We start from the raw sequence: 17,928 nt of genomic DNA, 5'->3' as shown, positions 1-17,928 counted from the left end.
GGTGGAATTTGGACGATCTAAGCCTTGGTGTAAAAAGCACTTTTAGGTTAAAATTTTGATGATCTAGACCTTAGTGTGAAGATCACTTTTAGGCCAGAATTTGGACGCTCTAAACCTTGGTGTGAAGAGCACTTTAAGGTCAAAATTTTGACACTCAAGACCTTGGTGTGAAAAGCACTTTAAGGTCAAAATTTAGACGATCAAGACCTTCGTGTGAAGAGCACTTTTAGGTCAAAATTTTGACGATCTAGACCTTGGTGTGAAGAGCACTTTTAGGTCAAAATTTTGACAGTCTAGACCTTAGTGTGAAAAGCACTTTTAGGTCAGAATTTGGACGATCTAGGCCTTAGTGTGAAAAGCACTTTTAGGTCAGAATTTGGACGATCTAGGCCTTGGTGTGAAGAGCACTTTTAGGTCAAAATTTTGATGATCTAGACCGTAGTGTGAAGAGCACTTTTAAGTCAAAATTTTGATGATCAGAATATAATAATAATAATAATAATAATAATAATAATAATGAGATTATCATAATAAATTGAAGTAAAACAAAAAGAAAGAAATTTTAATAGAAGAAATAAGTAAAAATTTAATTTTATTGATACAAAAGTCTAATATAATTATAAATTATGCTTATAATAGATTAAAAAAGAGATAGATAATATACGAGAAAGGTCAACTTCTATATATTAAATACAAATTTATATTTTGTATGATGGTGTTTTAAAGAATTTTCCTTTCATAGATAGATGTTAAGAATTTTTTTAATTTCTTATCTATTTTAATTTTAATTATTATAATTATTTATAAATTAAATTTTAATATTTTAAAATAAATTAGAAGTATCAAGTATGGGTCCATGTTCAATTCTCATTGTGATCATCTTTGTAATCTTTCTTATCTTTACCAAAAAAATATTTATCAAAAATCTAAAATATAATTTTATATGCAATCAGAACGGTCCGTACTGCTTCCAGAACGGGCCGTTACAGACCCAGTAGAGCAACGAAATCAAATTATATTTAAATTTTCTATTATAATATTTAAATTCAAAATAAAATTAACATAATATATTACTCACCTGGATCACCGGAGAAGAAAAAAACCAAATACTTGAAGTAGAGAAGGAGGCGCAAGGGAGGTTTTCATTTTTTTTTAAACACTTTCACCTGCCCCTTCTCCTCCATTTAAAATGCAAATGCAACGTGGGCCCACTCTGGAAGTAGTAGAAGGCGCATGGGGGGAGGGGTTTTCTGTACCATTGAAGAAGGCGCAGGGGGTCTAGGCGCCATCTCTACGTGCCACGTCATGCATGCAAAATGCATGGGGGGAGGCGCCATCTACAAAACGCCCTCCCCCTTGCGTTTTCTACGCCATGTCACCTCCTACGTTTCCAAAATCACCTTCTTTGGTGATTAGTTCTTTTAAAATTTATTTTGTGTATTTTTTATTTTTTTTAATTTATTTCAGCCAAAAAGACAGAGTGCGGTCTTGAATAATGCTGTCAAAACATGTCGTATGCCAACCTCAACACACTTCCCCAACTCACTTTTTATATGGACTGCTCTCACCTTCTTAAACCCTATTTTATATTTTAACCCTTCTTAAACGTTTAACCTTTTTAGTCTAACATGATAAATCACAGACTGGTGGTTAATTTAAAATAAAAATTATTAAACTATACATCATGCCAATAATATTAAATTTAATTAAAAAAAATACAATTTTAAATAATTAAAATAAAAATAAAAGAAAAATTATCATTGAAGTGGTTGTTCATTGATATTAAATTTTATTGGATTTTGAATAAATAAATCTATAACAAAAAATGGTTAAGTAGGTCATAGGTGGGTTGAGCTAATAGAAATGTAAGTAAGTTAAGTGAATAATCCAACTCACTATGTGTTGAATTCAAGTGTTTTTACTGGGCCGTGGGCCCAATTCGTTGCCTGGAACGGACCATTTCGAAAGTGAAACGGGCCGTTCCAGAATAAAGAATTTGCCTAAAAAACGTAGTTGAGAACGGGCCATTCCGGTTGGAGAACGGGTCGTTCTAGTTTGGAGAATGGGTCGTTCCGGTTGGAGAACGGGCCGTTCCAGTTGAGATTTTTGCTTGGTTCTGGAGGGTCCAGAACGGCCGTTCCACTTTTGGAACGGGCCGTTCCGGATTAGCTGAGGCAGATTCCTATAAATAGGAGGCCTTACCTCTCATTTTCTAACATCTCTCATTCTCTCTTCCTATTCTCTTCTGTTCTTTTTTCTTCCCCTCTTCTTCTCTCTGAAGACCATGGGGCACTTAGAGGAGGAGACCAAGAGATCCCTGTTGTAGTTTCAACTGCTGTTTATCCAGGTACGGGGGAAAATGGGATTATTTATATGTGGAGTTACATGAGGGAATTGGGTAGAAGAAGAGCCCTTAGGATTATGAGTAATTTTATAATTATTTCTGTTTGAAAAATTATTGGCATTATTTGATTCTGTATGAATTTAGGATTATGAATATATGATTTATTTGTAAAAATGATGCTCGGGGAAAGAGAACAAAATTATAGAAAAGTGCATGTAGGCTAGGTTTTGGAAAAATTGAAATATTTCTGTTTGAGGAATTAATGATATCATTAGATTCTGTATGTGTTGAGGATTAGAAATATATATTTAATTTGTAAGAATGATGATCTGAGAGGGAGAATGAAACTGTAGAAAAGTGCCTGTGAGTTAGGTTTTGAAAGAATTGGGGGTTTTATTGTTTATGTTAAAGTTATATGAAATTGATAATTCCATTGTTTATAATATTAATTTATGAATGTTATTATTGTATTGATTGATAAGAATGAATGATCTTGATGTGAATTACTTGAGGGGTATGTAAACCCTTATTTTGTTGGGCTTATCTGTTGTGTATGTGAGGTAAAATTGTGTACGTGATGTGAATTTGAATTATGAGATGAGATGTTGTATGAATGTGATTATGATTGTGATTGTGGTGCCTCACATCAGTGACTAGGGATGGCACGGCCCCTGGGTAAGTGGTGCTACAGGGAGGGCGTGACCTTAACATGGTGTGGGATGAGTAAGACAGTTAACACACACCACTTATGTCGATTATGGCAGCCCTGGCATAGGGTTAATTGCAAGAGACTGTATGGATTGTAATTTGATTGTGGTTCCTCACACTAAAGGATCAAGGATGATACGAACCCTGGTAGTTGATGTTTCAGGGACGAGCGTACTCCCGAATGATCAGGGATGATACGAACCCTAGGTAGGTGATGCTTCAGGGACGAGCGTACTCCTTAATGACTAGGGATGGCACGGCCCCTGGGTAAGTGATGCTACAGGGAGGGCATGACCCTGGTTTGGTGTGGGAGGCAATTAACCTGTATCACTTGTGTCAGATGTGGCGAGGTCTTGGCATAGTGTTAATTGTAAGATTGGTGTGAATTATGGATATGGAAATGATATTGTTAATTGTAAGATTGACATGAATTATGAATATGGAAATGATGTTGTAAATTGTATAATTGGTGTGGATTATGATGGATTGAGATATGTATGTGAAATGAGATATGTTAAATGTGAATTGAGATGTGAAGATGATGAATAATTGATATATATATTTTATTAAATAATGAATTATGATGAGATTATATTGTGATGTGTTTGTATGTACTTTGCATATAGATATTTTATTTTCTCACCGTATAAACTGTGGATATTTTAGGTGAAGAAGATCCGGCTACGAGTGACATCTAGAATGTCAACAGTTAAATTATGGGAATGCTCTGATAATGTGACATCGGGGCAGAGGATTTCTAGGACAGAATATTTATATGGATTTGGTATTGTAATAAATGATTTTAAAATTGTAAACTCTTAAATTTTACCTTTCAAGTTCTATTTTTCAGTCATTTTCTTATATTGAAGAAAGAACCGTTTTGAAGTTTTATGTGAACCCTTTTACGAACCCTTTGAAAGTTTATTCTTCTTAATTAAATTATATTATATATGTGTTGGGGTAGTAAGGGTGTCACAAAATAAGTATATTAAGTGAATAATCCAACTCACTATGTGTTGAATTCAAGTGGTTCTGGTTGAGTTTTATGACCAATTATAATTTTTTGTTTGTTTGGCGCAACCTATTTTCAAGGTAAATAAGATTAGTCCACAGCTTGAAACTCACTTTAACAACTCTAATTTTGAAGAGGAGAATATAAATATTGTGAATCTAACCTAATTTATCCTTTCTCCTATTTCTCAATTAGAATATCAACTTTGTAATCTTTATATTTTACTAACATAATAATATACTTATTTGCTTTGGTTTTGGTTTGAAAAATGTACAACTGATAACATAGTCATTTGTAAGTTAGGGCCTTTAAAAAGGTGACATTTCTATTTTTGTCCTTAGAGATCTATCTCTATGAACTTCTATGCTAATGACATAGGATGCTTCATTCATATCCTTCATATCAAAGTTTTGTGAGAGGAAAAATTTAGTATCATTTAAAAGGCCCAATTCACTACTTGTAAGTAGAATGTCATCTACTCATAAGACTAAGAAAATAAAGTTACCTTCACTAACTTTAAAGTATATGCACTGGTATACAACATTTTCCTCAAATTCATCTTTGGAAACCACATTATGAAACTTTATATACCATTGACGAGATGCTTGTTTTAGCTCATATATAGATCTTTTAAGTTTGCAAACTAAGTGACTACCTTTTTTGCTTTCAAACCATCACAAAATGATCTAAAAATGGAAGAAAATTTCTGTTCATATAATCCATGAACACTACAAAAGCATTAGTCACACCAAAAGGCATCACCTGATATTCATAATGACCATACCTTGTTCTATATGCAATTTTCTGTATGTCTTCTGTTTTCACTTTAATTTGATGATATCCTGATCTTAAATCTATCTTAGAGAACACAGTTGCTCCTCTCAATTGATCTATCAAGTCATATATCATAGGAAAAAGGTATTTATTCTTTATAGTAAACTTATTTAATTAACGATAGTCCATACAAAACCTAAAAATTCCATCTTTCTTTTTTAACTAACAAAATAAGAGCCCCCTAGGGTGATACACTAGGGCATATGAATTGTTTTTCAAGTAACTCTTTCAATTGTTTCTTTAGCTCACTTAATTTAGAAGGTGACATCCTATAAGGTGCCATTGAAATTGGTCCAGTTCCAGGCATCAAATCAATTGAAAATTCAATCTCTCTATTAGGTGGCAAATCAGGAATATCATTGGAAAAAACTTCAGAAATTTTTTGAACAATAGATATACTTTTCAAATCAACTTCCTTTTTTACTTCCATAGAAGATAATATTAAATATCCTTGAACTTTACTCTATGAAAAATTGTTTGTTAGATTAGATAATGAAATCGATAGGTCCTTAGAATTAGAAAATATTACAAACTTTTTTGCACAGTTGAGAAGGACATGATTGGAAGATAACCAATCCATACCCAAAATCACATCTAATTATGATAAAGGTAAACAGATAACATTTACAAGAAATTTTCTATCACTAATGAAAAGAGGACAATCTAAATAAAATTGATTGGCAATCAAAGATTTGTTTGTAGGGGTTGAAACAATTAGATTAGTCTCTACAGAAGAAACTAACAATTAAAGGTGTTGAATACAATCATTAGAGATAAAAGAATGAGTTGCGCCTAAATCTACAGTACTTTCAAAGTTTTATCTTTAATGAAACTTGTATCTTGTATTAAATCATTATTTTGAGCAGCTTCAGTTCCAATCATTGTATAAACTCTCCCAATCGTAGTAGGCTTTCGTTTGGGTCCAGAAGCATTTGTATGGGACTTTGATTGTCCACACTCAGAGAATACATGACCAGGCTTCCCACATTTGAACAAACAAATCTTTTGAGATGATAGTCCTTAGCATAATGTCTTTGTCCACAGTTAAGACACTTAACCTAATTATTCATAGGTCTACTAGAATTTCCTGAAAATTGAGAAGATTAAGATTTCTATTGAAGTCAATCATAAGGTTTTCCTTCATTATTTTTTTTATTAAATTGAGGACCAAAAGATTTTGGTCTGTTATCCTTATTTTGATCAAAACCTTCCAGAAAATGACACTTGTGAATTAATGTAGGAAAATTAGAAATTTCTAATATTCCTACTGCTTTTCTCAATTTTGGTCTAAGTTCATCCTCAAATTTAATACACTTCATTCTTTCATCAGGGTAATAAAAGAAAGCATAATATTTTCCCAATTCTTCATACTTAGAAGCATATTCTCCTACTGTCATGTTCCCTTGTTTTAATTGCATAAATTATATTTCTTTAACTCTTCTAAAATCATTAGGAAAATATTTTTCAAAAAATTTAGCTCTAAATACTTTCCATGTAATGATTATTCCTCCTCCTTCTAATAACCTTCTAGTACTATCCTACCAATATTTAGCTTCTCCTACTAACATAAACACACCATAATTTACTTTTTGGTTATCAGGATAATTCATGGCTCAAAATATCTTTTCTATTTCTTTAATCCATAATTCATCTTTTTTCAGGTTTATATCCTCCATCAAAATGAGAAGGCTTATTTCTCCTAAACTTAACCAATCCTTGTGATTCACCCAGCCCTTCTGGTCCTTAATTTCATAACAAGGTTGTAGCCATGTCTTTAATAGCTTGCACAAACTCTGTCCATTCTATATTTCTTCTCCTTGCCATTTGAAATTTTTATAGATTAGTTTATTGTAGAGACATGGTTAGCACATTACTCCAAGTTACACATGGAATGTTGCTCTGATACCATTAAAATGTAACGCCTGGTTTTTAAACAATGTTTTTTTAACACAATTATAAAATTAATAATATTTATAATAAAGACAAAAGAAAATTCCATGAAATAATGTTAATATAGTTGGATTTATATACATCACATACTATTATAAAATATTTACAATAAGTACATGTTCCGGTAAGCCTATAAGTCCCACATCGCTCAAGAGTCGAGGCTAAGAGTAGTTTATAAACACCCTCCCTCCTTAACCCACCGAGGCACCTTTTAAAGGACAAAATCGTGATGGCCCAACGAGCGCCAAAGCGGACAATATCTCGGATGTGTTGACCCTAATGATGACAATGGACTTGTTGAGCTTAGAGGAATTTGAAGCTTAAAAGAGTTTTGATGATCACAAGATATGAGTCAACAACAACAACTTGGAAGCACAAAAACAAAGTCAAAGAAAGTCAAGAAAATGCTATGTAATAGAGCTATGCAATAGAGTTTAGAGAATAAATTGTTTTGAATGAGTTTATATCTTGTGTGTGTTTGGTGTGCTTTGTGCATAAGCAAATTCTATATCTAAACTAAGTAGAGAGTGTATGATGATGAATTAAGAAGATTAGAAAGTTATTTTGAGGCATAAAATGAAGTTTTAAAAACTAACTCAAAATAATCGATTATCGTTAAATATAATCGATTATTCCAACAATAGGAAAAATGGGATGCCTTGCTGCAATAATCGATTATTTGCCAAATAATCGATTGTCCCAGGAATAACTCTCTGGAATAATCGATTATCCAGCAAAATAATCGATTATATTGTTCTTGGTTGGTTTCCAGAAAACCTGAAGAACAAAATAATCGATTATTCTTTAAAATAATTGATTATCTGGGTCTGAGACTTTTATAAATAGTTTGAACTTTTAGAAACTTCAGACATGAGTTAGAACTGATAATCAAATTGAGAAAAACGTTTTTGTAGAGTCTTTGTGACCATCTTGGAGAGTTTTCTTTATGAATCCAAGAAGAAAAACGTTTGTGAAAAACTTTGATAGAAGATCATCATCATCATAACATTCTTGAAAGGGGAAGATTAAGATTTGCTTCTGAATTTTAGGTGAATTCGTTCCTTTATTCTGTGTGAATACTTGTAAAATCTTGAGAAGGGTTTCTCAAGTGGTAAGGTTTCTTGTAGTGGGTTTCTACAAGGGGTGCTTTCTTGGGGTCAAGAAAGTGGTTATCTTTAGTGTTGAAGTATATGCATGTGTGGTGTGCTTGTAAACCTTCTTCATTGAGATAGTGGAACAAATCTTGATCAGGTGCTGATTAAGGACTGGATGTAGGTCACATGTGGAGTGGCTGAACCAGTATAAAAGACTTGTGCAATCTTCTTCTACCTTTATCTTTTACTTTGTGTAATATCTTGGTTGAACATTAAAGAAGATAATTCTTGATTAACATGTGTGTGTGAATATTGATGGTTTAATCTGAATTAGAGCATTATATTTGAACCTCATTATTTTGTAATCAAGAAAGCATATAGAATTCATTCTTCCATAACAAGTCTTTAAAGAAGCTTCATTTGAAAATTCAATCTTAGAAAAGTTTAAGTGAAATAAAGATCCTAAATACTCTGAAAATTTTTAAAGGGTCATAGAATCCAATTCACCCCCCCCTCTTGGATTGTGCCATTCTTTTCTAACAGGACTTACAGTAGGAACATTTGACGCTAGAAGAAAGGCCAGGCCGAGCTCCAGGCCACGAGGGAGGACTTGGAGAAGGTTCAAAAATCTTTTGTCGTTGTAGTGAAGGGCAAGGAATCATATGTTGCTAAGGTTGGTGAGCTCGTGGAAGGTGTCAAGGCGGTGAGGGGCGATCCAGAGGGTGCCCGTGTTCGGGCCTGATCATTGGAGGAAGAGAATTAAGCTCTAAAGGCCAAGTTGCGGGCGACCGAGGAAAAACATCTTTGCGATGAAGTCCTTATCATTGGTAGGGCTAAGGAGATCAGTGCACTAAAGGTGAACCTCGAGGTCCATACATCGTCAAAGAAAGACGTGGACAAGGAGCTTTAGGAGGCTTAACGCACCGTCCTAATCGAGCACAAAAAAGGCTTCGCCAAGGCGGCTCGCCAGCCAAGGTGATTGCATCAGGAGTAGATTTTTCCTAGATGGGTGTTGATAACGATGTTCAGGTGAGCTGTTGGTAAACGAAGATGATCTTTCTAAAAGCTCAAGTGAAGATACTGCTGTTTAAACTTTTTTATGCTCTAATACTTTGTGATGGATTATGTTATGTATTCATTGTTGTTGAAAACCTTTTCCTTTTGTGATGAAATGTCTATTGTTTGGCTTCAGCTTGTAGTTGTATTGTGGTATGTGGAGGTTCCAAGTAGATTTCTTAGTATTGCGCCAAGTTCAAATTCGACCTTAGTTTTTTAATATCGTTCCATGGTTCAAATTCGAACTTAGTTTTTTAATAGCATTTCAAGGTTCGAATTTGACCTTAGTTTTTTAATATCGTTCCAAGGTTCGAATTCGACCTTAGTTTTTTAGTATCGTTCAAAGGTTTGAATTCGATCTTAGTTTTTTAATATCGTTCCAAGGTTCGAATTCGACCTTAGCTTTTTAATATGTTCCAAGGTTCAAATTCGACTTTATTGTTTCAAGGTTCGAATTTGACCTTATCGTTCCAAGGTCCAAATTCGAACCTTAGAACGGTGGGCGCCAAGATGTCCTCACCTGAAACTGGTCTAGTGATGACTTCTTCGATGAGATTGGTGAGCCTCCACTACCTTGCAAGTTGGGTATTCCGAGATGGGGGTGATACATGCAAAAGAGACTCCGATGCTTAAGGATGGGGGTGTTTATAAACTACCCTTAGCCTCGACTCCTGAGCGATGTGGGACTTTTAGGCATACTGAAACAAGCCCCCCAATTGATCTAAGGGGCAAGAGTGGCCTAGGCCTTTCTTCTAGCCCCAAATGTTCCTATCGTAAGTCCTCTGTCATTATTAAGGTCAATGCATCCGAGGTATTGTCCGCTTTTGGCGCTAGAAGGAGGGCTTAGGCCACTCTTGCCCCTTAGCATCGATTGGGGGCTTGTTCTGGTATGCCTAGAAGTCCCACATTGCTCAAGAGTCAAGGCTAAGGATAGTTTATAAACACCCTCCCTCCTTAACCCACCGAGGCGCCTTTCAAAGGACAAAATTGTGACGACCTAACGCGTGCCAAAGCAAACAATACCTCAGATGCATTGACCCTAACGATGACAGCGGACTTACGGTAGGAACAGTACATATTTACAAACAATTTTTTTACACAACTATTATAATAATTACATTGGTGGTGGAAATAAATTTACAATTGGATTAGTATGGTTGACAAGTGGTAAAAAGAAAGTCACTATGATAGGTTCATCAATAATAGTGAGATTCTCTTGATTGAGGAAAAATATAAAAGAAGACAATTATACTCCTTGAAAAGTAATGAAATTAGAAACTGCATCCATGTTCCAACTTCCTCTAGGAAAAACAACAAAAATAACGACTATAAAATGATTTGGAATTGCTGGTACATCCATCTATTTTATAATATAATTAATTTAATTTTAAAACAAAAAAAGGAGTGAGAACAATTATCTAATAATTACAAATAAATAATAGAATGTATAAAATTATTTGTAATCAATATTAATTATATATTTTAGATTTTTTTTTATTGTAGTGAAATTTGAATTATTTCTATAGTGACTAGTCAAAATAAATGAATTTTATCATAATCTCCAATATGACAAAAAGATATTTCACCTTAAGTTCTTTATTTATTTAAATCTCCAAGGTCAAATCTCCAACTACAAATTAATTTAAAATTTTTATTCCTATGGCCATAGTTTAACATTTATCTTTGTAAGGAATGATAATATAATAATAAGTTGAGCTTAGGAAAATTAACAAAACTATATTATAATTAAAAATAATAAAAATGCTTATACCAAATGATTTAGAATATTTTTAATTAAATAGGATTTAGTACAACATAGTTTACAGTAATAAGAAGTGTTTAAGAGTATTAAATTAATTACATGACAATTGTAAATATCATAAAATAATATAACAACATGAATTAGTAACACCTTATTGGTTATTTAGAGTTAAAAGTATCATAGATTAAACAAATAAGTAAGATTATGAGCATTTCACTAAATAAATATACATAGATGTAACATAAAATAAAATATAACAACATAGAAAATTTGAAAGAAATAAAAGTCTCATCCCCCTTACCTTAGTAGATAAGTAGAAGTGTTTAAAGATAATCTAAAGCTGCCTCAATGAATATATATATATATATATATATATATATATATATATATATATATATATATATATATATAATAACACTGGTGTAACTTTTACTAAGTGTTACACCTCTCAATAACTTTATATTAAATGCGAATTTTGTAAATCCAACCGTTAAATTAAAAGTTCATATCACTTAGATCATATATACAAAATTTTATATTAATCCAAGATGATTTGATACTTCATTTATATAAAACAAAATTGACGTAATATATTCATTTCAAAATATAATAAAATATGAACACTTTGATCACCTTCAAATTATTGTTCAATTTTAACAAAATTTGATATACACATATAAAGTGATATGAACTTTCAATCTAACGGTTGGATTTACAAAATTCACATTTAATATAAAGTTATTGAGTGGTGTAACACTTAATAAAAGTTACACCAGTATAATTATAACTCACTCTATATATATATATTTTTTTTTTCTTCCTCCCTTTTCTTTTTCTTTCTTTTTCTCTCTTCCTTCAATTTTCTTTTCTTTCTTCATTCACTCTATTGAGACTATCCTGTCTTTTTAGACTAATTGACCATTGTAGGGTAGCTTCCAAAACTATTTACGTAAATGGGGCTGTTTTAAAATAATTTACACCTTTAGGGCATTTTACTATAGTGTCGCTATGGCCCATAACGACACCAAAGCCACGTGTAATTTTTTAAATTCTGAGAAGCCATGAACACCATGTTATCAAAGTCGCTATAGCTCATCACGACACAAAACGGCTTTAATGAAGTCGTTATAACTTACAGCGCCACCAATTAAATAATTTTTTATAAAATAATTTACCAAAAATTTGAGTATATAATATTTTTTAACAAATACAATATAAAAAAACAAAACTAAAAATATTTAAAAATGTAAATAGAATAAAACAGAAGTATAAAATAAAAATTTGATAAAAATTGATAATATAAATGGGAATAAAATAAAATAAAAAAATAAGGACGTCGTTATGGCCTATAACGACATAGTGTCACTATAGCCTATAACGCCACCTATTTAATATTTATTTATAAAATAATTTACTAAAAAATTGAATATATAATATTTTTAAACAAATAAAATTTATTTAAAATTTTGTATAGTGTATAATATAATAAATTAGAAAAAAAATATATTTATAGCGACACAATTTATTTATAAAAAATAGCATAATTTTTTTTAAAAAAAAATAAAGCTAAGAATATTTAAAAATATAAATGGAATAAAACAAAAGTATAAAATTTTAATTTGAAAAAAATTGATAATATAAATATGAATAAGATAAAATTAAAAAAAAGGTCGCTATGGCCTATAGCGACACAATGTCGCTATGGTCCAGAGCGCCTCCTTTGATAAATATTTAAAATATATAAAATAAAAATTTAAAAATAAACTGAAGGAAAAAATTGTAAAAATAATATTTAAAATATAAACTAAAATCAATAAATTAAATGAAGGAATAAAATGAAAAGAAAATGGATAAAACAGAAGTATAAAATTAAAATTTTAATAAAATTGATAATATAAAATAAAATAACAAAATAACAATAAAATAAAAAAATAACAATAAAATATATAAAAACATGGAAGTCGCTATGGCCTATAGCGACATTGTGTCGCTATAGCCCATAACGCCTCCTTTGCATGCGCGCCATGTGTCTATTTACCGTGGTTGTATCTAATGGGAGGTCGGCATGTGGCATGTTAACAGTAAAAAATTTTTTTACCCCTATATATAAGCCATTTACATGACGGTGATAGTCCCCTCTCCCTCCAAAAATCATGTTTGTATTTTTTTTTTCAGTGTTATTATAATTTATATTATTTAATTTATTTTTTTATGTAACTTTATATATTTTAAATATTTCAGGTTATTGCTATTTTAGGTATTTTTTATTTTTAATTTCCTGTAATTAATTAATTTACAAAATTATTTTATTTAAATTCTAAATTTTGTAATTTGATTGTGTGTAATTTAGTTATATTTGTATTTTATTTTTTATTTTCTGTAATGATTGTAAAGTTGTTATAGGTTATATCATATTAATTAATTAATTTAATAAATAATTTTATTTAAATTATAAATTTTTTAATTTGATTGTGTGTAATTTAGTTATATTTATATTTATTTTTTATTTTCTGTAATGATTGTAAAGTCGCTATAGACTATATCATATAAATTAATTAATTTATAAAATTATTTAATTTAAATTCTAAATTTTGTAAAAAATAATTGTGAAAAACTTAAAAATTTAAATTAAATGAAAAATAATGTCGTTAGGACCCATAGCGACACAAAGTCACTGTGGCCCATAGCGATCCTCTTTTTTTTTTAAATACTTCTTTTTTTGTCCATTTTTTTAAATTAATATATAAAAAAACTGGTAAAACTTAAAAAAAATTAATTAAAAGTACTCAAATAAATATTTTAATATTTAATTTTCCATATTTAATTTATCAATTTTTTACAATGTTTTTATTTTATACTTCTTTTTTTTATTGCATTTTCTTTATATTTTTTTTCCTTGACTTAATTAAAATAAAAAAATAACTACACAAATAAATATTTTAATAAAATTTATAAACAAAAATGTGAAAAAAAAATTAATAAACAAGGTCGCTATGACCCATAGCTTTATATAATAATTTTTTAATAACAAAATATATATTAATTATATTTTTAAAATAGGAATGGAGCCCATAGCGATATTACTAAAATTGCTACAGCCTGTAGCGACTTCTACCGACTAAATTTAAGCCGATTGTAATTACAAAAAAAAAAATTACCCGTAACGACACTGTAGTAAACTGCTTCAAAAGTGTAAATAGTTTCAAAACAGTTCTATTTACGGAATTAATTTTAAAAACTACTTCAAATTGGTCAATCAGTCATCTTTTTAAGTTACGAATGCGACTCCCTTTTGGCCTATTTATAGGCAAAATGTTGTAATGATTACCATGTTTTTAGTTAGAAATGAACTAAAATTTTCAATTCTTGTTACTTATAGATAACTTCTATCTCTTATGGATAATTACCTGTACATTTATCTGCTGCTGTTTAAAAAAAAAATTATTTTATTATTTTTTTAATAAATAATTTTATTACTTATATCAAACATTTAAAACTTAACATAATTAAAATATTATGTATCTCCTACACACATGAACACATTTTCAAAGTTAGTAGAATTGAAAATTCTTCTTGGGTGGGATTATAAATTCTTGACAAGTAAAATTTGAAAAAAAAAATCACTTGTTAACTTTACAAGCTATTATTATAATCGTATAAAGAAAGAATTTGGTGGATGCGATGAAATTATATCACATAATATTTTTGATTTTAAGAGTTGCCTATTTCATTGAAAATCAATAAAAAAAAAACTTTGGACTATTTTTTTTTAAGGATAATAAAGGTTAAAGTGAAGACAAACATAATGACATTAATTAGAGATCATTTCTTTGTTTTTGTTGAGTATATTTACACATAATCAATGATCTAGTAAAATATTTGGAATATTTCTAGATATAAATAATATTTTAGGATTATATGATTCATATGAAACTCAAGAACTCACAATAATGTTTATGTCTTTTTAATTAAAAATAATCACTTTTGAAAAAGAATAACATTAACTTAAATTTAGGAATTAAAAGACTAAAATAAAATGTTTACAATAAAATAAGAAGATGAAAAATATATTTAATCTAAATGATATTAATTATAATAAATTAATATTATTTTTCTTATATTTAAGATGGAAGAATATGGCATGGATAAATTGAAAAGGTTGGTATAATCTTTAATCCAATAAAGTTTGCTGCTTAACTTTAATACATAATCCATAATTTTAGCCTGGCACAGCCTTTGAAATGGGTGATGATACATGAATAGTGATATATATTGTTGTGTAACTTTATCCAATCCACATACAATTTGTTTATTTTCTCCCTTTAAAAGCTGCACAAGAATTACATTTTGTATGTGATTTTGATTTTGATGCCCTTGTTTTTCTGGCGAGTACCTCCGAGCACGCAAGTTGCACTAGAGCTGAGAGCAGTTATTGATTCATGAAAATCTGAACCTAGAATCTCTTTACATACAGCTTTAGCACACATTTAAGGACGTAGTGCATAGTAGGTACTAAGTAGTAAGTAGTATTAAACATATAACAACAACGACAAGAGTGGCATTACAGAGCAGCACAGTGAGGCCTAGAAGCAGCCACAGCCCTCCAATTTGGCATATTGTTGAGCCAATGACAGTCTTCAAAAGAGCAATAGGGTCCTCCCTTGGCTTTCTCAATATTCAGCGGAGGTATGTACTTGGGGGACCAAGCCGGTGTTCCATCCTCGTAAGAGTTATGAGTCAACCTCTTGATGTCCGAACCATCCAATCTAACGCTGAAGATTTCACCATAAGGCTGGTAGTGATGCGGGTTCGAGATTGGCTCCGCAGATATCCCCGCATAGTCCGAAGTAAACGTTAATCTCTTCCCATCCGGGCTAAAATACGGGTGGTTCGCCCTCCCACCCGACCCGCTTTCCACCAACTTCCTCAACCCGCTTCCGTCTGGGCGGATCAGGTACAGCTCGAAGCTCCCGCTACCCGGGTCATGCCGGTCAGATGCAAAGGCGATCCATTCCCCGTCCGGTGACCAGTTGCACATCGTGTCCGTCCAAGGACCCTCCGTCAACCTTCGAAGCCCCTTCCTCTCCCCACCCACCGCATCCATTATGTAAAGATTCTTATGACCCGAACGACCCGACCGGAACACGATCCATTTCCCGTCCGGCGAGGGAGACGGAAACGCGTTGTTCTTCCCGTCCAAGGTCAACCTCTTCACGCTGTTTCCCTCGTCCACGTCCATGGATACTATATCCACTTGCGAGCTCTCCGAAGCAAATGTTTCCCCAATCGCAGTGTATATCACACCCGCTCGAACCCTATCCCAGGCAGTGGAAAAGGCCATCGCGTTTGAAACCTTACGCAGGTTCGAACCGTCCCGGTTCACTACATAAACCCCAGGCATCTCCACGTACGCGATTCGGTCACCCGCGGGTGAGAAAACCGGGAAGGAACCCACGAACCGGAATAGAGTTAGATTCGGGACAGGGCTCCGAACATTCTCGAGCAGAAACTGGGGGCTGCTATGAGCGTTGGGTTCTCCTCTGCACTTGTGGTACCCCACCCGAGTTGAATCGGGTGAGAGGAAGGGGTTGAGGTGGTGAGAACGAGGCGAGACCAACCGAGTTAGCTCCGTGAATTCCTTTTTAACCAGATCGAATAACTCGATGTGCCGAAAAGCGGAGCCTGCCCTTCTTGTTGCCACGGCGATGAAGTTTTTGTTCCCCGGTGAGGTGGCGGGTGTGAACGCGTGGAGACCCGGCGGGGTGACTCGTTCGACGAGGACCGAGTCGGTGGAAAGGGGAGCGTTGGAGGGGAGAATGGCTCTGTAAATACTCCACCACTGGTCGTGGCCTCTTCGGTGGAAGTAAAGGGTGCGATCGTCCACCCAGGCGGGCCAGCCGCCGTGTTCGACGATTTTGACTCGGTGAGTTCCGTCGCGAGTGAGGAAAACGTAGATGTCTGTTGTGAGATCCTCTACTTCGCCGGCCCAGCCGTGGGGGCCGTAGGAAGCAACCGCGGTCCAGAGGCCGGAGGGGGAGAGGGCTGGGCTGAAGTCAGCCACACCGTAAGGGGTGAGCCTGTGGGTGAGGCCCGATTGGAGGTGTGTGGAGTAAACTGCGGCCCAGCTGGCCCGTGGAACACCCGGGTCCTCGTGGGTGGATACGTATAGTAAATATTGTCCATCGGGGGTGACGCTGGGCTTGTCTTTGATGGAAACTTTAGAAGTGGCGCTGGGGCTGTTGGGTAACAGAGGGACTTGGATTCTTGTGTCTAGATTTGTGGTTGTGCAAGTGTAAAGGGCGTCGTAGTAAATGGTGGGGGAGCCGTTTCTCTCGGTGATGTAAACGAGTTGGAGAGGAGGGGAGTGAGTGGGGAGTTGGATAGAGGAAGTGTTGGGGATGAAGTGGCCGTTGAAGTTAACGGAGTGGCCATCGGTGAGTTGAAGTTCTTGGTTGGGTGTGAGAGTTTGTGGGTGATCATGAATTGGGAGGGAATAGATGTCGAAGGCGTAGAAGGCTCTCCCAAGTGTGGTGAAGATGATGCTTTCTGCAGTGGAAGCCTCTTCTGCTGCACAGCGTGAGGCTAACACTAGCACTAGAACCAACATGAAAGGTAAGTGGGGTGTCTTCATCTTTTCTGGTGTATGCTGTTAATGGGAAAGGGTGGAAGTGGAAGAGAGCATCGTGTGGTGAACGGTGATGACGATGATTACGAGTGCAGCTTTGAAGAGCAAATAAGTGGGACCAACTTATCTTCATATTTGTCCATTTTTATCTTTCCATATCTCCCTGCCTGCCTGTGTGCTCGCAAATTTTGCTCATCACAAAAAATTATAATAAATATAAATCCACGTTGCTGTTGTGTTGTATGTTTTCCAATTATAACAAATGTGCGCATATTAGAGGACGTCGCCTTTTCTTTTCTTATATTTATTTATTTACTCTTGTTAACCTATATTTCTTTTCAAATATTTTTCGTGTGCAGTGGCGTCATCAGCTGCAGATTTTTAATAAAGTAAGATGATAAAAATTAATAATTATTATATACATATAAATGTTATACTACTTATTGATTTTTTCATTTAGAAAGGAGATTAATTTCTATATCTTGGACAGGACTCAGGAGAGAATCTTTCTTTCAAGTACCTTTTTCTCTGGGGCTGTGAAAA

The 17,928-nt window shown here is 33.3% G+C and overlaps 1 protein-coding gene across 1 annotated transcript; it reads right to left on the bottom strand.

The window, feature by feature from the left end:
- Positions 1 to 14,910: 14,910 nt before the first annotated feature.
- LOC109797018 (uncharacterized) lies at positions 14,911 to 17,575 on the bottom strand. Its single transcript, XM_020356899.3, has one exon. The coding sequence runs from the start codon at positions 17,389 to 17,391 to the stop codon at positions 15,322 to 15,324; it is 2,070 nt and encodes a 689-aa protein (XP_020212488.1). The 5' UTR covers positions 17,392 to 17,575; the 3' UTR covers positions 14,911 to 15,321.
- Between the last annotated feature and the right edge of the window lie 353 nt (positions 17,576 to 17,928).

The sequence above is a fragment of the Cajanus cajan genome, chromosome 6 (assembly GCF_000230855.2).
Source record: "Cajanus cajan strain Asha chromosome 6, NIPB_CcT2T_4, whole genome shotgun sequence".
NCBI lineage: Eukaryota > Viridiplantae > Streptophyta > Magnoliopsida > Fabales > Fabaceae > Cajanus > Cajanus cajan.
The sequence above is the reverse complement of the archived record's forward strand: the minus strand, read 5'-3'. Positions and strand labels throughout refer to the sequence as shown.

What these genes read in the sequence shown, in the direction of transcription:
- LOC109797018 (XM_020356899.3), bottom strand. Translation starts at nt 17,391, where the DNA reads ATGAAGACACCCCACTTACCTTTCATGTTGGTTCTAGTGCTAGTGTTA.